The following is an 18,722-nucleotide window of genomic DNA, read 5'->3' as shown; positions in this document are numbered from 1 at the left end:
AGAAGCAACTGCCACTTCGCTAATTAATCCGGGGTACAAATGCAGTCACCTACGAGCAAAACTGTGAGGACGCAGAATTGGCTTTTAGATCTGGACCTTCTGTGATGTTTTTCCCTCACCACTGCTACCCTTACTCTGATTCTTTTCTTCCACTGAGTTATCTAAGTGGGTTTAGGCTCCCCTCTCTCCACTCCACTTTGTCGCATCCAGACTTGCTCTCAGAAAGGATCTGCAAAATTTAGTCACGCTCAGATATTCATGAACGATAAGGACAAAAGTGTCAGTTATCAGGTAACTAAGTCTTAAAACCAAGTCAGTGGAGGCTTTGGCTCAAAAACTTGCATCATCCACAAAAAGCCACCACCATCTACCTGGTTTTCTCTCAATAGGGATCTGCGCTCTATTCTGGAGACCTCCATGCAGTCAACATAGAGGAATGTTCCATGTGTGCTGTCTTATCCTCCCCATCTAAGTCATCCAGCAGCCCAGCCTTGGTGGACATGGAGCCTATCATGGCCACACTCAACATCGGATCACTTCGGGTTAGCTGCTCAGCCCAGACACCCTCAGAGCCACGTAAGACAATACCCTGACGGGAAGAGCCTAGAGAGAATGGGATCAGGAAGAATTAACTCCTCTCTGAAAAACTTTAATGATGGAGAGGAGGAGAGGTTGGGCCAAATGACCTATAAAATCCCGTCCAGCTCAGAGAATTCTGTACTAGAATTAGTGGACAGTTCAGTCCTTGGGAATCCTAGTCAAATGAAATATGATGTCCATCTTCTAAATGGAATGCACATAACACTGTGTTTTTTTCCCCATCTTGAAGATCATGGAGTTGTAAGTGCTGTTATTGTTATGAATCAAATATCAGTGAGCATAGCCATTGGTATTTTATTGTCATTAACAACAGGTATTATTATTGTTAATCGGCTCTCATTGGATCCTGTAGGTGTTCAAGTTACTATGCTTAGTTTTGTGATTGAGAGGATGAAGCACGCTATTCTACCACACTATTTGTGGACTAGACTACAAATAATCTAGTCCAGTCTTCAGTGGGTAAACTTTGGTGGGTGAGCCAGCTACTTCACAGACCCCCACTAAACAACCAAACACCACTCAGCACCCAGGATTTCAGGGTTTTTTGCAAATAAATAAATAATAATAATAGCAAAGCACTTCCTGAATATCAAAGTGCATTGAAAATCCCGACTAAGGAAGTGTGAACCATACCTCTGCTGAGCTAATCTGAAGATGCATAAAAATGCCTCTGTGTTCTGCATGTCAGTCCTTAGCTTAGCAATTAGGGTCACTCAGATTTACACAAGATTTGTGTGTGGGTTGAGTGTGTGTGTGTGTGTGTGTGTGTGTGTGTGTTTGCATCATGCTTTCAACTTTCTAAAATTGGACAGAAAAGTATTCACTGTGTAGGCAGTATCATCAATGTACAAATGAAAATGCCCGCTCAGTAAAAGCAGAGGGTAAGCTGACAACACCGTAAGCCACCTAGCTAATCATCGGGTGACTTGTCCTTCCTATTATCATTTTTTAAAATCTCATATCCTATATAGGCTAAAAAGATATAAACCTATGATTTTAATTCTGGTTTCTTTTATATCTGGTGATTCCTATCCTTTCACTTATTTATTCATTCCACAAAAATATATTGATTTTGTATGTGTCACATACTCTGCTAAACTGACAGGATTGGTAGGAGGAAATACAGGAGAGAGGGGAAAAGGGTTGTGAAGAAGGAAGAGAAAATGAAAGAATGTCCGTATTTGGGTCATCATGCAGGAAGAGTAGGTGCTCTCCCCAATGGCAAAAGGGAAAGTTTAGGGAAGAACATATTGTGTAGACCTGGCACCTTTCCTTGTGTGGATGTCATCGTACCCATTTGTGTGACAGGAAATAGAGGTCCAGACAGGCTCTCCTGTGCTACCTAACAAAGGTAGCAGCAGTAAAGTCACATTCTGAGCACATAGGAATAATCAAGGACTGTCACCCAGAAACCTCACTCATTACTCCGGCATCACAGGAATCTACCTGGAGTTTGCATGTAGAAATTCCCAACCCTCAGGGAAGCCTGTTTGGTTCTCTTAACCATTCTTCCTATCTCATACTAATACTCCCCTTGCAGCATACCAAGCAGGTGGCAATGGGAATGCCCACCTCCAAGAATTATCAGTATAGAGGATTGTGAAATTCTGCCAGCAGGGAGAAAACATCTTCCACGCTGAGCAATTTTCTTTCCCTTCTTCTGAGACAGTGGTTCTCAACCAGGGGCGGTTTTGACCCCAGGGATTGTCTGACAATGTCCGGAGACAGCCTTGGTTGTCACAACTTGGGGGGATGCTATTGGCATCTAGTGCGTAGAAGTCAGAGATGCTGCTAAATATCCTGCAGTGCACAGGTGCAAAATGTCGATAGGACCAAAACTGAGAGCTCTCACTCTGACGTATCTGCTGAGCCTTTAGTGGGCTCAGCGGGCTTTCCCACATCTTCATGGTCATGACAAGGTTACACGTAAAATCCATCTAGGACCACCAAGGCTATTCCATACAGGGGTTCACCAAGGGATGTTGGAGGTGGGGGAAGAGCAAGAAGGAGGGCTCTCCAAAGGACCAGGCCTCCTGGACATCCCCATGGAAAACTTTAGGTTTCTCACTGATGCTCTAATTACTGCCCTGTCACGTCACAAGAACAGGTTGGCAAACCTAGGTACTGAACTAAATAATCTGTGGCATAATCTAAACATATAACAGTAATTAAGTCTGACAACTTAATATGCTCTTGAAATTTAAACGTACAGTAGTAATCTACAATTAAGCAATCTTTTGCTTAATAATAGCACCCTGCCAGCCTGGAAGAATTTCAGGTATAATACTGTGTACTACTAGGTAGCAAAAATATTGACATTAGTAAAATGTACCCAGGCTATGATCTGACACATATTCAAATTAACCGTTGCTCTACCAGAAAAGATGGAGTTAAGGCAGAAATTCTGTCGCTGTCCTCCAGCCAGTGTCAGAGCAGATATTTATGCAGTTACATCAGCTGATGTGAACCTGTCTCTATCCAATAAGGACATTTGACTCTGAAAGTCAGGATATTCCAAGCCCGTTATTAGAGGGAACTGGAATCAGAAAGTGCCGCTCAAAGGAGAATTTTCCCCTTTGAGGGAAACTTCTCAATATTTTATTGAAATTGTCAACCAAACCTTATGTATTTTAATATATATAAAGGGCATGGGCATGGGCTTTGAACTTGGTGCCAATTTGGGTGTGAAAACCCATCCATCCTTTACAAACCATGTAGCCTTGGGCAAAGCATGTAGACCCTGAGGCAGTTTCCTCATCTTCAAAGGTGATCTAACTCGACTTAATTCACAGGTTTGAGGGCACCGTGGTGTCATTCTTACCTCCCAGCTCACAGCAGCCCGAGGGATCTTCTACAAATATTTATTGGATAATGGCAGTTTCCTCCTTTAGACCCTGTAATGGTGACTAATGACAATAACAGGAAAATCATGTAGGGTCTTGCAGGCCAGCAGGGAGCCTGAACTTCCTCCTCCTTCAGTCTGTTTTTACTGGCTCTTTCCTGCCTGAAGTTCCTTATCCCATTCCCTGTCTGGATGGCTTTTGCTCATCACTCAGGATGACATTCCAATGTCAGAGAAGCCTCTTCAAACTCTATCTAAGGTCACCTCCCCAGGTCACTCACTACCCCCTAAAAGTTGGGTTTTTTCACAGTACTCATCACTATCTGAAAACATTTTGTATTTGCAACATATGGTATGTAACCGGGACAGGGTCTGTTCATAGTCCTAGCCTGGAGTCGACACTTTAAAGATTTGTAGAGGGAGGATAGCAAGGAAGGAAACGAGAATGGAAAGAAGGAAGGAAAGAAAGGTACCTAAAGCAGATAAAGCATCTTGCACGTTTCTGAGAATAAAGTAGAATCTCCTTTCCCCCAGGTCTCCCTGCATTATGAAAATCCCAGAAGTTTGTTTAGGAAAAACAATTGAAGATATTCAGATCCCATCAGCAATAAGATTTCCCAGTGAGTTTGGAGATGTGGTCTCTAGCCACCACGCAAACCCTCCTCTTCAATAGATGCGTGGACGAGGTTCGCCCCCGGGGCTTCTGTTTCCTCACCTGAAGCTAAAGGGTTTTGCTAAAGTCCTAAGGCCATTTCTAGTTCTAACTGTAAACTACACGTGTTGGGCTCCTCCTGTGGCGCTTCCGTGTTTACCGTGAATCTACCTGGAAGCATGACTCAGAATTTTAGTGGCAATCAGAAGCGTATTCAGCTCTACTCTGCGTGAACAAGAAGTGGCTCTTTTACAGAATGTTTCTTGGGGAGATGGAAGAGGTAGTAAATACAGGAAGGGCCTACATACGCACCTTCAAGTTGCGAACTTCCAAAGATGTGAACGTGCATCTGGTTCCAGCAAGGAGCCAGAACCTGTGCCATCCACGTCAGGCGTGAGGGAAATGGCAGCTTGCCCTCCGTCTCCTATTGCTGACGATCCTTCAGCTCTACCCTCTCCCACCTGCTCTCCGTCCTCCTGTCAGTAGCTCTTCTTGCCTGTTCCCTCGATGCCAGCCCCTGTGTGCCAGCTGTTGTACTGTACTACTGTACTTTTCAAGGTACTGTACTGGAAGATAAAAAAGGATTTCTTTATCTTCTGTGTTCTTTTATGTATTATCTTTGTGAAAAGTATTATAAACCTACTACAGTACAGTACTATATAGCTGATTGTGTTAGCTGAGTACCTAGGCTAACTTTGTTGGACTTAACGAACAAATTGGACGTATGAACGCACTCGGAATGAAACTTGCCTGTATGTAGGGAACTTACTACATTGTAGAGGATAGCATTCTCTCTGGGAACAAAACCTCCCTTTGGATCTCCTCTTTCCCCCGTCCCCATCTCAGTGGCCAGTTTCCCCACCCCCGTCCCTTTGCCTGTCTCTCAGGCTGTGTGTCTGAGCCACTTGCTCATCTCACCCACCCTCCCCTATCACTTACCTGGCTTGGGAAACAAAAGACCCCCCACATATTTCACCCTCTTCAAGGCAGCAGAGAATCTGAATGACAAGCAGAATGTTAACTTTCACAGTATTATTTCCCTGTTACATACATAGCATTCTCAGAAAAGTTCAAGAAAGGTAACCAGTAGTTTTAAAGCATAACTTTTGATGAGATCATCATGTGTTTGGTTTGGTTTGGTTTGGTTGTTTTTTTTTTTTTTTAATCAGGATCCTAGTTTCCTCTTTCTCTTTTCCTTTTTCTTTCTTTACCTTTTCTGGGGGGGTTTAACTTGGAGACCAAAACTCTGGGGTCATCCTTGTTTTTGAAACTCCTCACCTGTCCGTGCGTGCTAGGGCTGTGTTCCAGACCAGAGCCGGGCGTGGAATCTCTTTGGGATTCGAGGCTCGCAAAGGGAGATGAAGGGCCTCACCTCCTAAGGCCGGAACTGAATGTGAAGACAGAGGCCCCGTGACCTCCCACCCCAGTCTTTAAGGAACTCCCAAGACATTAGGGGTTGGGGAGGCCAGCCAGAGTTGGGAGGCAGAGACAGTCTAGCTGAAGAAGAAAGAGACCCTCAGCCCAGAGAGGATCTCAAAGAGGCAGAAGCACCAGGAGCCAGTAAGCCACTCGCTGTGTCTCCACAAGCTCTCCTGGGGCAGCACCTCCTATTTATTCGCAGTTCCCTGAAAGCTCTACAAGCAAGTGGATGCGGTTTGAGGCACTGCCCGCCTGAGCCGTCACCCGGCACTCCCAGTCGGTAGAGAATACTTGGATGTAACTTAGGCTGCCGATAAGCAACTACAGGGAGAACGTCACCCTTTTTGTAATTCACTTGAAGTGCCATTTAGAAAACATCCTCCCCGCGCGCGCGCGCGCACACACACACACACACACACACACGCACACACACACCAAACTTCTGGAAGGGAGAGGCTGAGGCCATTTTTTTTCTAAATATAGAGAAAGATTTGGGATTGGGGCATGAGAGTCACTTTGCTAAGATAAAGCACCGAGTGCCACGGTGTGCTTCCGCATCCTTGTCTGTGTCGCAAGCCACTTCATTTGCATCTATCCATCTCATTCCTCCCTTGTTGCTGTCTGTGTCTACAGAGTGTACTCAGTGCTTCAGTGACAATCCCGGGAAATCAAAGTACCGAAGGATCCCCATCCTCACCGAACTGAGTAAGTTGTGTTTCAAGGACAGAATTCAAGGGAGCAGTCTTTGTGTCTGTATTTGATGTCCCAAGGGTGTCTTTAGGATCCACAGTCAAAGGACTGAGGACCAGAATGGGGCCCAGAGACCATTATGTGTTTGACTGGATGCTATATTGGGCTTTTACCTGTTTGGTGACGTTGACATCCTCCAGCAGAGCCTGTCATATCTGGGTGTCAGGGTGCAGGAGTAGCTCCTGCCTTCTCCGTTCTTCCAGGGGAGGGGACGTGGATTTGAAAACTGCAAGAAAGGCTCTCCCTGAACCAAATTCTCTACCCGTCAGACGTCTTCCTCTCCTGCGGTGCTACCAGGGCAGGCACTAGAGTGAGGCAAGTGAGGCCCCCAGGGCGTAGACTTTAAGGAAGGGCTCACTCTTGGGGTCTTTAAATTTTGTGTCTTCTTAATCCCAGCCCTGAGCGGTGCTTTTCTAAAATGGAAATACTCCATGCAGAGATAACAGGATGAGCTGTTATCTCTCATCAACACCTTATGGAAAGCGCACGTATATGAAACTTTCGTAGACGTCAGGAGCCCTGGGGGCAGCAAGAAGGGCAGGGAAGGCAGGTGCCTGTGTGCATTGTTTGTGAGTCACCAGGGTAGACCCTGGGATTTAATACTGATAATCGTTGGTGAGCAAAAGGGAAGTCACCGAAGAGGGGGTGGTACCTTTAACACAGTTTGGACCAACTCAAAGATGATCGCTAAAGCTGCTCCTGGGCGTGAGAGTTGACTCGATTCCATAGCGTAGCAAACATTTTAGTGGGATTTTTATGATTCAGCATGTGTAAGCTGAGGGAGATTTATACGAAACTAGACGAGCAGACCTCATTGTCCCAGAAATGAAGCAGGCAGACATAGAGAGGAACCAGTAGGTGACACCACCACGTGATCTGGGAGTGGCAGTGCACCAGGTGGGCAACAGTCTAGCCACCCTGGACCCCAGAACTTCAGCTCTCCAAATCCACCTTTGAGGATCTCAGATCCCGTGAGCCTGACCTGTACCTGCCAGCCTATCTGTAACCACCCTAAAGCTGTTGGCTGCAGTTCTTATTTATATTTCATTTTTATTTTGCTGCCCTTCTGAGCCATCTCTGCCTCTGAGGTGTATATACACTGAGGACACTGATCAGAAGGCTGTTATGTAAGTTAGAGTGGTCAGGAGGCACCAGCCAGCTTCTCACCGGCCTCAGAAATGCATCTGGTCACTCTCCAGGGATGTACAGCTTTGTTCAAGGAAAGGCGTTCTGGCACCAGGCAGCGCCTGTCAAATTAGCCTAACAAATCACCTGCCAGCTCACTCAGTTTTCGTACTTTGGCCAGCAAGGAAGGGTCACAATGACATGAGAGCTGCAGGTCTGATGGCCAGAACTTTGGTACAGAGTGTACAGTGGCCTGCAGGAAGATGTCTGGGACTGCTGAGGCCACTGGTTTAGGATGACACAGCAAGATCTGGACAGAGGCTCCTGGTGTGTGTGTGTGTGTGTGTGTGTGTGTGTGTGTGTGTGTGTGTGTGTGTGTGTTGAGGGTTCGCGGTGCAAGAAGAGGAATGGTATGTGCACATAGGAAATGTGGGTTGATACTAGTCATACCTCCTTCATCTTTTATAAAGATGTGTAGTTCTTGGAAGAAAATGATTCCTTAATACCAGCAGTCTATCACTTCCCCCAGATGTACTAAGGAATAATTTTCAGAATTAGAGACTAATGTGGTCTTAGTTAGGAACGTACTCTGAGTTGTATGTCCAGTACATTTGTTTGGATCTGTAATATGATGATCAAGAACTTTGAAGGGCCTAAGACTTAATGCTGCTTGCAAACTAACAGGTTAATCTGCCCAGTTGCACAGATGTGGACAGAAGATGAGAGACCACTGGGTCAGAGACAGCAGTTTATTACTCACATCAATAGCAGTAGCCAGAGTATCATCGTTTTTGTGCTGGCTTCCCAAGCCCTAGTTCCCACAGGAGGACATGAAAAGGTCCAAGTGATACCTGGACCCACCATGAATTGCTTTGTAAGAGAGGAACCCTGAGCTTCGGGAACCAGTATCTTTTATAATGGGCAGTAAGCATGCCTTCCCTTTGCTCTGGTAAGAGGTATCACTATCTTCCAATGCTATTCTCTATACAAACATTTTTGAAGCAGTAATCTTGGAACGAAGGCAGTCAGCTCCTCTTCTGTCCTCATAGAAATGACCGATTTCACTGACTACAGAGGCTGCCTACAGGGTGTCTGAGTTGCAACCTGGGGCCAGCATAGGTTTGCTAATGGATAAGTTGGCCACTGCTGCACAGGTCTGATTAGGATGATTCTTAAAGCCCTTGCTGCTTAAAGTGTAGTTCCTGAAACAGCAGCGGCAGCAGCATCTGCAAGCTTGCTGGACATGCAGACTCTCAGGCCCCACCTTAGACCCAGTGGATCAGAATCTAGATTATAACAAGATCCCCAGTTGATTCATAGGCACATTAAATTTTGAGAGGCACTTGATTAACCCGTTCTGGGCCCAAATAACTCTAAGGACCCAAGTAAATACCACGCCATCTATGACACAGTGTATGGGGAAAAAGACAATAACGGGGGTGAGCAGATGTTCCTATTTATGTCTCTTGTCCCTGTGCGATTATGTAAAGTGTCCCCTTTTTCTTCCAGAAGTGTCCTGTCTTGAAAGTTAAATTATAAAGGGTGACATTCAGGACACTTGCTTGGAGAAACTGAGCCTGAGGTACAAGGATATCTCCTTGATGATGAAGGTCCCCAAGCGGGCTCCCCATCTTCGTGGGATGAAGATATTAATACTTGGAAAGAAGAAACTATATACTGAAGTTGAGGCAGGTCCCAATTTGACCCTAAAGTAGGCATCAGATCCTTTGAGCGATGGTCCCTCCTTGGCCTGCCTGGTCCGGAAGTCCTGTATTCTTCATCTTGTCTGCCTGCCTTTCCTTTTTGCCTCTTTCACTTGCAGAAAATCCTTCCAACATGCACTTTATTGAACAGCTCGGTGGGATGGAAGGAGACCTCTCGGGAATGAGCCTGCACCTCAGCACGTCCTTTGCCACCGGCACTGTCTTTTCCGGCAGCTTCTTGGATTCCCTCCTGGCCACGGTAGGTGCGCTGAAGCCGAGGAGCCCCGCGACCGAGCCCCTGCCGCGGGGAGAGCGCGTGGCTCAGGACTCGGGTGGGTGATGCTATAACTAACATCTCGCGATTCTGCGTGCGTGTTGATTCTCCAGAAAAGCTTGTCCCCGCGCATTATTTCACCTTTGCTCATGACTACCTGGCAAGGGAAGCCAAAGGCTCACATTTTTAAAATTAAAAGCGTGAAGCCCTTAGAGCCAGAACCCTCAGTACCGGGAGGAGTGAGCACATCCACAGAACCCACCTTTCAGCTTCAAGTGCATCTTGGCTGACCAGGCTCTTTGGCATCAGAGCTGGGGCGGTGATCCTGCTTTCTCTTCTCTCTAAAGTATCCCCAAGCTATACAGAAATCGGCCATGAAAGGACGCGGGGTTCAAGGAAAGGGCTTTGTTTGGCCTTTGGTGGTGTGAGTTTTATTCAGAGCTGAGTCCAGTCTCCCTCCACGTTGCCCCTCTTGTGGGATGCATTTTTGACTGCACGGTCATTCCTTCCCTGAGCAGCTCCCTTGCATGGATGGCAGGATTTCCATGAGTAGAATCCATTCATTGCATGAATGCCTATTGAACACCTTGTAGGGTACTGTCCTAGGTGCTGAGGACACAGCAGTGATGAAACAGACCAATCTCTGCCCATGTGGAGCTCATGCCCATGGAGGAGGTTGATACACACATGATAAGTATTATGTCAGATAGACAGAAGGGCCACGGTGATGTGAGATAGGACATGTAGGGTTTGCGGAAGGAGTTGAAAGTTCAATGAGGCGGCCTAGGAAGGCAGCCCTGAGGCGGCGGTATGTGAGTCAAGTCCTGGGAACAGGAGAGCGCATGCCTTTCTGATCTTTGGGGAAGAAACATTCCAGGCAGAGGGAAGGTCAGGTGGAAGCACTCCCAGCGTGTTCAAGGAATTTGACTAAACCTTAGGTAATCTGTGCGTAGCCATTTGTGAATGGCTGCAAGAACTCCTGCAGGGGAAATGCTTGTAACCCACTCCCTCACAGATGCCTCCTACCCGGATGTTCCAAGAGAAGGGCTGCAAAAAGGCTGAACATCTATGCACAGATGCTGACACAGCACAAGGCTCTGAGCACAGTTTGCTAGATTGGCTGCCTTCTGGAATTCTGCATAGAAGAGGCATCATTCCTGAATCAAATAAGTGCCTCAAAAGTGCAGTTTGCATTTTAGGGGAGCGTGGTCAGGGCACATGCATCGCCCTTATGGCATCAGTGGATTATGTTGCCCGGCTCGGCTCTGTCTCCCTAAGCCTTTCGGGGGAGGGTCCTCATAAACCCCATTGAGCTCTCAGAAAGGTAATACCATGTCAGTGATCGTTTAACATTAAACAGGCTGATAGACTACGAATTTCCTAAATTAAGTAGGATTCAGCCTTGACTGAGCCAGAGAAAGAGTCAGTGAGGGAAGTCAAGTCAGGTCACTTTCCTGGGAAGGTAGCTCCGTCAGGGAAAAGATTTTAAAACCCTGCCTGTCATGGATACTTCAGTTACCCTGCCCATAATTAGGGACCGGAATGTCAGGCAGGAGGTGCCGTGATGAACTGGATCTGTCTGCAGGACACATTTTAGAAGGGTTTAAGGTCCCCGTTCTCTTCAGAGATCCCTAGACAGCAGGCAGCTTTGTGACTTAAACTCCAGCCTCGGTGAAACTCCACTGGCCCACACAGGCAGGAGCAAAGTCACAGACTCTGTTTAGAGTTAGTGGGAGGAGCAGGCTGGGCAGTGAGGGCCGAGAGAGTGTCCAGCAACATGCACATCCCAAGAGCCAGCACGGGGAGCACGAACTTGGTGATGAGGCTTCTCAACACTCACCTTATGAGAGTGACCCTGCGACCTCTTTGAGGAGTGCCCCTTCCTCCCAGGCTGCCTTCAGCCGTTGTATCTCATTCTGCTGGAAAATGAAATAAGCTGTGTAAACATTCCGGAGTCTATTCTGAGGCCCCATGGTGAAGTCTGTGGGAGAGAGAGAAAGTCACATATGGTGGCCTGGGATGGGGGACAGTCACATGAGGTCACAAGCCACATTGGACCCTCCGCCTGCCCTTAGGGACTCCTGGTAAGTGCCTGGTTTGGGACTGGCACTTGGTCGTCTGCCGAGGCCGTGAGGACGGCAGTGGAGCTTCAGGGTAGAAGGCATCCTGTATGTCAAGGGGGCTGGCTTGGATCTTGAACTTCTTAATCTCTACCTAGTGGCCTCCTGCCCCAGCTCTCAAATCCTTGATGACGAATGGCTCAGCAAAACGAACACACTTTAACACTGTTTGGAGCTCCAACTCCAAATCTCTGGCCCTGATGAGCTGAAGTAGACCCTTGAAAATGCTCAGGGGATGCTGGCCACTTGTTTCCCTCCCCCTGGACCTGGTACTACTGGCTCCACTTGGCTTCCGAGGATGGGGGTGACTTTCTATCATATCAGCCACACAGAAAGAAAGAGCCCAAGGGTCAGGGCTGAGCCTCCAGTTTCATTGTCTCTGCTCATCGGAGGACAGTTTGCTCTTGGCTGGCCTCCTGACCTTCCACCTGCTCGCTGGCGGTGACAGCAGTAGCCTCTGAGAAGAAGAGAACATTTGAATCCTCTTGCACTGAAACCATCTGGGGCCACTGTGGTGGCTCCACAGTACATGTCCAGCATGCCACTTTATTCTCCATACGTATTGGAGCGTCTCCTTGTGCAGGCATGCGGGAGGAGGGCCAGGGTCCCGATCTCCCCATAAAGTTAGGGTGGCAGTCACGGGCCCTGGGTCATCACTCCCTCCATCACATGCCCACGGCAGACACCACTGACACTCACGGGCCTCCTCCTCCACATCACACCTGCGAGTCTTTACCAACACCGACCTTGAGGCGGCATCTTCCAACAGTTTCATTGTTGAGATAATATTAATAATTAGAGCAATATCTGGGGTAAGAACAATGGTAACATCGTCTCTCCGGCACTTACTTAAGGTCTTTGCTGAATGCATTAACCTGCATTATCTGTTTAATTCTCCTGTCAACCTAACCAAGAGGATACCGCTGCTAGCCTTGTTTTACAGATCAAGACTCTGAAGCCTAGAGGGGTAACTAATGTGCCAGAGGTCACAGCACTTACAGGTGACAAGTTGGTTTTCAGACTCAAATTCCTAAGGTTCCAGAGTCAGACCAACTCCATAACGACCAAATCCACTGCCGCTCTAGAAGGGTCTTCCTGTGATTACGAGTGTCCTTTCAATACACTGAGGTTGAAGTTCTACTTGGAGGAATCCGCCTCCCGGGGTGCTCCGGAGTCCCTGAGGGATGAGCAGGGAGGAGAGGACCAGGGTGCACCCACCCTCCCCAGTGCCCACCCACCCCTTCCCCCGAGTCAGAACTACTCTACTCTCATCTGGGTCTCATACGAGGGTCCTGCATAAGATTTGATTCAAAGAAGGATTTCTGTTGTTGAGAAGACTTTAAAACCCACTGCCTAGAAGTTAGAGAATCTGACCAACAGAGAGGCATAAAATAAGAGAGCCAGATTCCTGTTCTCTGTCTTCCGAGTCAAGTCTCCAGCTCCCAGTTGAGAGTCTTGTCCGGGAGACAGGAGTCAGCCATTCCACCCCAGTTTACACATCCATTTTGTCCCATAATTTCCCTCCCCAAGGAACATCTTCCAGATGCGGCTCTTCCCACCTGCCGTCCAGCTTGATGCTCCAAGAGGTCTGTTTCCCATGGCTGCACAGTCAGAGGTTATGCTTAGAATCAAAATGTGTGTTTCCCTGATGCCCATCCTCTGCAGAAGGGAAAGGCTGCGGACTGGTGCGTTCTGAACAGGCTCCCTCAGGATAAAGGGGGCTGACACCTCAGCAGCTTCTGGAACAGGATGAGGTCACCTCCTTGACTCGCGTCTCAGTGAACTCTGTTTCGACCTAATATTGCAGGGCCCTCTCTTCCTTCTCACCTGTCCCTGGAAAACTGCACTGTGCTTCCAGGTGGCCCGTAAGAAACACAAGGAGGATGAACTCACAGGTCCCGAGGAGAGAACAGAGCCTGAAAAATGTGGCGTGGACTTGTCACCGCCTGAAAGTACTGAAGTTCTGTTTTAGATTGTCATGTAGTTTTCCCCTTCTATCCCCTGATATCCCCGTGATTTTTTTTTTTCCAAGATAAAAATAATGGATTTTTCCCTCCAAGTCTTCTGATTCAGCCAACACTACGGCTTCAAGTATCCCCTGGAACACTACTGTAAACTCCTGGCCCAGGTGGAGAAACATGCCCCTAAGGTGTAATTCGGATTCATTTTTAATCCTCAGCTCAATGCTACGTAAAAATATGAAGGCGCACTCAGACCCCCCCATATGGGAGCAGGACTCCCATATGGCTTTATGACAATAGGATTTCAAAACTGGACCTGAAGTAGGGAGCATTTTCCTTTACTTATAAGGGAGGTAAGGAAAATAACAAAAGTTGCCTGGCTTTCTCAAGTTCACTCAGCTGGTTAGTGGCAGTTTTCCTACCATATAGCCTCATTCTCAACTTAGAAGTATTTCTCAGAAAATGTGGGCCTTAAGACCTTTTGAGATTCTCAGAATTAAAAGTAGTGAGTGGCTAGGATGTTAGTATCTATGTTATTAAGGAGTAATATAAGAAAAACCTCAAACTTCACTGTAGCTAAAAGTTAAAACTCTTTGGGCTGCAACATTTTCAAGCATCAGAAGTTCAAATTCTGATTGAACTGATTACATTAGATATTAGATATATTAGATATTAGATAATATAAATCTGAGTATATTAGAAACACTATTCAAGTTTAGAAGTCCTAAAATGTTTCAGGCACATTTCAACTTTCCTATTTTCTTGAGAAAGAAAAAAAGAATGAAAAAAAAGAAAGGAAAGAAGGGAGAGAGGGAGGGAAGGAGGAAAGAAAAAAGAGACCCATAATGGCAGTGCCATGGAACCCCGAATAATAAGAATATAAGATGAGCTCAGAATAAGGGTGACATGTAAATCCCATTATTTTCCCCAATATAGAATTGCAAGCCTTTTGATGTCAAAACTGAAGAAATGATATAGTCAAAAGCTAAGCCTCTCTCTGTTAAATATGTAAAGTACATGTTTCCCTAGAGGCATCGACACCAGGATAACCCTAGAAGTTACACCTTTTTTTTTTTAATCACTGGAGAAATACTCTAACAGCATTATGTTTGATCATTCTACATTACGGCCACTTGTTCTTAAACAGATTGTGGTCCAATCTGGATTTACATCCTCCACTCCCTCCTGGATTTCAGGGGGCCAGATCCATAAGTACCCTTCTGGGTAGCAGGATGAAACAGGGAGGGAATATAAGGAGGTGACTGTCACTCAGGAGGTTCGTTCTTTCAGTCTGGACATTAGGATGGAGAAGGTGTTTGAAGTTATCTTTAATCTGAAAAATATTGTAAAGTTCTTTTCTTTTTATTTTCTCTTAATTTACATAGATTGTATTATTTCCTAGGTCGCCTTCTCCAGTACGCTCTACATTTTGCTAACAGCATTTGTTTATTTGTTAAAAATCAACTGCCAATTGCACTCAATATTCTGACAGCTGTTTTTGCACTCAATTTTTAAAAATTATTTGTAATAATTAATTGTTTGCAGTAATCTGTGCACTGAATATTCTTACACCTGCCTGGTCCAATGTGCTCTTGAAGACATGAATGTTAAGTAGACAAAGTCTGTCTGAAAGAACACATCATTTAAGGCATGTTGCTCAGAGTGTGATTTGAGGAGACCACCAGTGTCAAAACTACCAGAGGTGCCCTTTAAATTCCGATTCCCACTCCCGTACATAAATTCTGATCCAGTAGATCTGGGATCCCAGAAATCTGGTCTCATGAATATCACTCCAGGTGATCCAGGTACATGAACACTAGTGTCAAAGACAGCACAATTCAGTAGTGTATGCTGTATATCTCATTTAATCCTGCAAACAATGCTCAAAGGTGGGTATTATCATGTCATCTTTAAAATCATAAAACTATGACTGAGAAAGAATACAAAAATTGTCTAAAGGTGTTTCGGGCCGCTAGGATGTGCCAGTCCAAGATTCAAACTCAGGTGTGTTCCGTACAAACAACTAGCTCTAAAATGCAGACGAATAAAATAGAGTAAAAGGCAGTGGCCATGGGATCACAAAGAAAGGAAAATTTCATTCTGATGAGGAGGCCAGTATAGACTCTTCCAAGAGGAAAGGTGAACCAGATGTTCTAAAGCAAAGGCATGAAGGAGTAAAAGTGTCACTTGAGCAACTGCAGATAGAATAGTGTGCACCGGAGAGAACGATGGCTCATGGAGATGAGCTCAGAAAGGGAGCTGGTGTCAGATCTTGAGGGCTTTGAAGACTGTGGAAACGAGTCTGAGCTTGGTTTTACTGCAGGTTCAAGGGATGGATGGCGGGATCCAATTTGTGTTTCTAGACAATCTCTCTGGAAGCATTTTGAGCAATGGGTTGTAAGTGAGAAAAAGACTAGTAAAGAGGTCTGTCTCATCACCCAGACTTCAGAAGACAGGTCCCTGAATTGGGGCGTGGAGAAAGTGAATGGTAAAATTTTTCAGTAACGATGGAAGTCATTCCTATTATTTATAATGAAAACAAAATTACTGATTTTTTATGTAGGTGCTATATAACCATGTAAATTCTCATTTCTACTGGAATAGAAGTTCGATTTCTATAAGACAAAGGATAGGAAATTTAGAACATTATATAGATAACAATGGATTTAAGAAAACCTCACGGGCAGTTATTACAGTGATATTTCCATGTATGTCACTGCCTAGTCAACACTGAGTGTGTAGGAATCCTTTGGGAAAAGAGTTTAAGAAAATGACTTGGCTTATTCAGACTCAAGCTACTTTCAAACTAAGTTGACCCACACGTCAATCTCTGGCTTCATTTTGATGCCAAATATTCTGAAATTCCATTCATTTTATACTCCACACCTACTGTTTTCGAAGTACACTGTAACAGCTGTGGGAGATTAAGTTAATACCTGTCCTCAAATAGGTCAGAATCAAAAGGAATATAAGTAGGTTCACATCCGGAAGATTCAAGTGTAGACGCCAATAGTAATATCAGTAGTCCCCTAAGGAAAATCTCTAGAAGTCTCATAACATATTTTAAATACATGTTGATGATTGTTAGGGTATCTGTGGCCTGATACACTCCTCTGGTCATTTTTGGAAGCGGGGACACCCTTGGGGTCAGTGTCATTACCCCTCTTCTCCTACTATTACAGTGTAAGTCCTCCCCAAAAGAGGAGGAACGGGGTCAGTGCTCTTTTCTCTGCACTTTGCCTAACCCAGTGCCCTCCCCAAACTGCCAGCTTTTGGATGATTTTAATGATAATAAGAGACACTGCTTTGTGCCATCAGATCCATTTCAAACAACGATTGCCACTAAATCACCACGTCTCTCCACCTCCACCTTCTGACTTTGTGCATGCCTCGTCCTTGCTTTCCAGGCGTTCTACAATTACCATGTTCTGGAATTACTTCAGGTGCTGGTGACAGGAGGGATAAGTTCTCAGCTGGAACAACATTTGGATAAAGAAAAGTTCTGTGGGCTGAATGACAGTTACTCTACCGTTTCACCTGGAAGGATGCGTTGTAAGCTGGGGCTTCTGTCCTTAAACCAAAGCATTTTGTCAGACATTCAAGTGAGTCACCTCTTCTCGTAATAGAGTGTCCTAACCTCCCTGAGTTTTGGAAATTGATCCAACCTGTTTGGGTTCCTAGATCACCTATAGCATATAAATAATAACAATAATAATGACAAAAATTAATGTAATTTATATTCATAGTGTATTTACAATTCACAGTGCATTTTCACGTGATAACTGTTTTTTGCAACAGTTCTGAGAGATCAGGCCATCGTTAGTATCCCCATCCTCCGGGTAAAAAAGTGCACAGGAAGCATCAGAGAGGTCCCGTAACTTTGTCCCTTGACAAGGATTTTAATAATAAGTGTAAAGTTAATATTCACTGAGCATTTGCCCTGGGCCTGTCTGCTTTGTTTGTTTGTTTTTCACTTCATCTCTCCAAGGTTTTACATGGTCGGCATCGTTATTAATTCCATTGAACAGATTAAGAAGCTGAGGTGCAGAGAAACGAATACTTAACCTGAGACCGTATTGCCTACCAGTGACCAAGCAGGGTCCCTCTAAGGCAGTCTGACCCAGGGCCTGCCCACTCTCCCTATGCTTGAACTATACTGAAGAAATCTTATCCGGACTTCCCTGGCAGTCCAGTGAATAGGACTCCACGTTTCCAAGGCAGGGGGCACAAGTTCGATCCCTGGCCGGGAAAGTAAGATCCCGCATGCTGCGGGGCATGGCCAAAAAAAAACAAAAAAAGAAGAAAGAAATCTGATCATGTCACCTGAAGTCAAGCAGAAGGATTCCATGTTTGGGCCTAAGAATCTGACCGGGCTGGCCAGTGAAAAATGCTCGAGTTTCCTCAGTCCTCTGAGCTAACGAACAGTAGATTATAGCAAGGAAGAAAATAATTCTGGCAAATTCCAATGAGGCATCTGGGCATTTGGGGCTCTGTGTCGAGTCCAGGCTGCAGTGAGGAATCTACTGGTCAGCCTGCCTTTTGGTTTAGTTTTGAGTGACGTGGCATTCGACTCCCCGGTGTCACGGTCAGGGGCAGGCCTTTAGAGGGGCCTGAGCAGAACCCCTTCTTCACAGCCCTCTTCCTGCCTCTGTGTCTGCTGTGTCTCGGCAGGTACTGCCAATAAGGGCGAACCCCACGCTCTGTGCATCTGAATTCCAGGTGCAAACAACATTCCAAAGCTCCCTCCATGGTCTGGTTCTTTGAATTTCTGTGGTCCTGGGTTCCTCATCTCAGGCTGGCTTGTGAGTGATGCTAAGCCCAGGACAGCTGCCACTGGCCACTTCCTGTGGGAACCAGAGGTGGCAGCGGACTGGTCAGCCCTTTCTTCTCCATTTATGTCTGGTCCTCTGTTCTTTACCCTGAGGAATCACAGAACTAAAGAGACTGTTCCCTTTCGACTTCCTTGAACACACTGGCTGCTGCTTTGGAGCCTGCAGTCTACTCACAGTGCCTTGTTGGCAGCAGCTTGAGAGCAAGGTCAAGAGGAGGATGAGAAGGCCGCTCTCTCATTATGTGCCTTAAAAACAGCATTTTCCAACCTGGTGCTCACTGTGACTTCTTTTTTTTTTTTTTTTTTTAACATCTTTATTGGAGTATAATTGCTTTACAATGGTGTGTTAGTTTCTGCTTTACAACAAAGTGAATCAGTTATACATATGTTCCCATATCTCTTCCCTCTTGCGTCTCCCTCCCTCCCACCCTCCCTATCCCACCCC

General features: G+C 45.9%; 1 protein-coding gene across 1 annotated transcript in view; it reads left to right on the top strand.

The window, feature by feature from the left end:
* KCNU1 (potassium calcium-activated channel subfamily U member 1) overlaps window positions 1–18,722 on the top strand; it is a 133,492-nt gene that overhangs the window by 110,360 nt on the left and 4,410 nt on the right. Inside the window, exons 22-25 of the mRNA XM_007104069.3 lie at window positions 390–576; window positions 6,147–6,218; window positions 9,211–9,350; window positions 16,854–17,048. Of these exons, the coding sequence (XP_007104131.2) occupies window positions 390–576; window positions 6,147–6,218; window positions 9,211–9,350; window positions 16,854–17,048 (594 nt within the window). The remainder of the gene's footprint in view (window positions 1–389; window positions 577–6,146; window positions 6,219–9,210; window positions 9,351–16,853; window positions 17,049–18,722) is intronic.

This window comes from Physeter macrocephalus, chromosome 20, assembly GCF_002837175.3.
Source record: "Physeter macrocephalus isolate SW-GA chromosome 20, ASM283717v5, whole genome shotgun sequence".
Classification (NCBI taxonomy): domain Eukaryota; kingdom Metazoa; phylum Chordata; class Mammalia; order Artiodactyla; family Physeteridae; genus Physeter; species Physeter macrocephalus.
The sequence above is the reverse complement of the archived record's forward strand: the minus strand, read 5'-3'. Positions and strand labels throughout refer to the sequence as shown.